At 54.5% G+C, this 2,449-nt stretch overlaps 1 protein-coding gene across 1 annotated transcript in view; it reads left to right on the top strand.

Moving 5' to 3' along the window:
• Window positions 1-1,346: 1,346 nt before the first annotated feature.
• The window catches only part of LOC104517059 (gamma-aminobutyric acid receptor subunit alpha-3-like), a gene marked incomplete at its 3' end in the record, with an annotated part of 46,154 nt that continues 45,051 nt past the window's right edge, over window positions 1,347-2,449 (top strand). The window contains exon 1 of the mRNA XM_010161642.1: window positions 1,347-1,435. Within this exon, the coding sequence (XP_010159944.1) occupies window positions 1,347-1,435 (89 nt within the window). The remainder of the gene's footprint in view (window positions 1,436-2,449) is intronic.

Raw genomic sequence — 2,449 nt, 5'->3', positions numbered from 1 at the left:
TTTGTGCCCCTTCTCCTCTTCCGGCCGTCTTGGCAGGGGTAGCCAGATACACATCACTGCACGTAAGTGAGATCCATAATCTCCAGGCGTTTCCATCCTGCTGGGCTGAGCTCCCTGCTCTCTCTGCGTGGGATTTCTTCCCATCACCTATGTCCGTGTGCAGAAACCCCGGCTCCTTGGTGGCACATGCATAGCACTCCTGTCCTCTTCACCCTGGGGCACCCTCCACTAGCTGAGAAACGCCATTCAGGTGGTGGGGTCTGGCTTCCAACCCAGCATCTCCTTCGGAGTGGGAAGGAGCTGCCTGAGGCTCTGCGGTGTTGGAGTGGGGAAATCCAGCGGTCAGATTGGACTGGCAGCATCATCTTGTCCTGGTTTGTGCAGGCTGTGGTTGAAGTGAGCCCTCATTTACAGCTCTGGGTGCTCACACCAGCTGGTTGTGCCTGGCTGCCATGGTGCTGAGCCTCTGCTGGGCTGAATCCCGTGTGGGCCCGGTACGGGGAGTCGTGTTGGGGAGGCGTCACGACAAGCTGTATTTATACAGGCTGTTGCTCGGCAGTGCTGTTCCAAGGTGCATCAACATAATGAGATACATAAAAGGGGAAGGCAGTTAAATGTGCAATAACATCACAATAAAAGTAAAACTGAGCATTAATGAAAAATCTGAGCACACTAAGTGCAGTACACTTGAACACTCCCACTACCTGGGGCCTCAGTGCCCAAACTTATTAACAGTTTCTGGCAGTGTCATTATCAGATTTAAATGAGGGTCTAACTGTCCAGAAAAAGATGTTTGGAAAAAATGGGTCTTGAGACTTTGGAAGTGGTTCTGGTGTGTGTGTGTCCTCAAGGCAGAGCAGGTAGTGGGGGGAGCTGGGACCTACTGCAAGGGGAGGGTGGTGGCGGAGGCTGCGGGGTGAGGAGGAGGAGGAGGAAGCACTGGGTGGAAGAACCACCAGTGTGGTCATTTGGGAAGTGGAACTGTACACTTGCTGGAAGGTGCTGAATCACCTGGGGAGCTGGATGTGCCGTGAACACATGATGTACATACATACGTACATGTGTGTGCACATGCTTGGCTCTGACCCCATGCTGTGACTTCCCCAGGGCCAGTAGTGCTGCAGGGGATGCTGCTGCCTCTTGGTCCCTGGGGGGGGAACTCTGGAACTTCAAATACAGGACCCCAGAAACTCTGACTGCTGGCTAATGGACACACTGCTGGGAAAAAACTGAATTAAACAGATTGCTTTTCTCCTAGTAAATAAAATCTCTTTTCTCTCCTTCCCCTCTGTGCCCACCCTGGCAGGTTTTGGAGGCTTGCTTGCCAGTCACTGCGTGCTGAGGCCATGGCGCTGAGGCTCCTGGGGACGGGGTCACTCTCTCTCGTTAGCCTTGGAGTCCTGGTCCTGGTTTTGGCTCTCCCTGCTGATGCTGGGTAAGGTGGTGAGCGCTGAGGCTCTTGGACAAGGCTGCCGTCCTCTTGCTGTGTTTAAATATCCCGGGGCCAGCTCCGGCATGAAGTAGCCCGGAGCAAAGCACTACAAATGTCTCTGTGACATTTGTGACCCTCCCCTCGTCCCCATGCCATGCCTTTCCCCCGGGGACTGTGCAGTCCCTCGTGGCCGAGCTGACTGATGATATTAGCATTATTTGAGGTGCTGTCACTAAGGACAGTTGTCAGCATTTTTTGCAACAAAACCAATTTTCAGATTTGGCCTCTGCACAATTCACTCTAGGCGCCCACTTGGATGAGTTTTAACCTGAAAGAGAGACTCGCCTCATACACATTTCTTAATACTCTTTGAAAGAAAACAAATGAAACCGCTCCAGCTGTTTTGCTGTGTGTGGTGTCTGGCCCAGGAGCAGCCCACCTGATGTGCTGCAGCATGGGGGGCTCCAGCCAGCCCTGGGTGGGCATGTTCTCGCCCTCTGCCTGGGCTGGTGTCCCTGGGCTGGTGTCCCTGGGCTGGTCCAGCACAAAATGCTGCCACCAGCCTCCCTTCCCAGCCTCTGGGAGCTGTCGGGAGAAGACAGAAGCCTGTTAGTCCGTGACAGTCTCTGCAGCCCTCCTCTGCATCCCACCGGAGCCTCTGCTGAGGCTCGGTGAGCTCGGAGAGCCCTTGGAGGAAGGATGGCAGAGACACCCCCAGCGCAGCCTGCCAGCCGCCGCGATTTGCTGCGCAGAGGGGGAGCAATGCAAATAATACATGACTTCTATCAAAGATTTAGAAAAGCCTTTAGAGTGCCAGGTACCGACACTGAAATTCTTGTCCGCTGAGTTACGAGTCCAGCAGCAAGCAGTGATTTTCATGCATGCGGAACCGCCAGCGGTGCCACCCCTTCTTCACCCACGCAACCCCTACCCACACCGTTTCACCTGCTTGGATCTTAAGCAGCTGCATCCCGAGCGTGCCTCGGCATGTGGATCTGACCCTCTTATCGCCGTAAC

This window comes from Eurypyga helias, unplaced genomic scaffold (genome assembly GCF_000690775.1).
Source record: "Eurypyga helias isolate BGI_N326 unplaced genomic scaffold, ASM69077v1 scaffold2970, whole genome shotgun sequence".
NCBI lineage: Eukaryota > Metazoa > Chordata > Aves > Eurypygiformes > Eurypygidae > Eurypyga > Eurypyga helias.
This window is presented reverse-complemented; position numbering and strand designations above follow the sequence as displayed.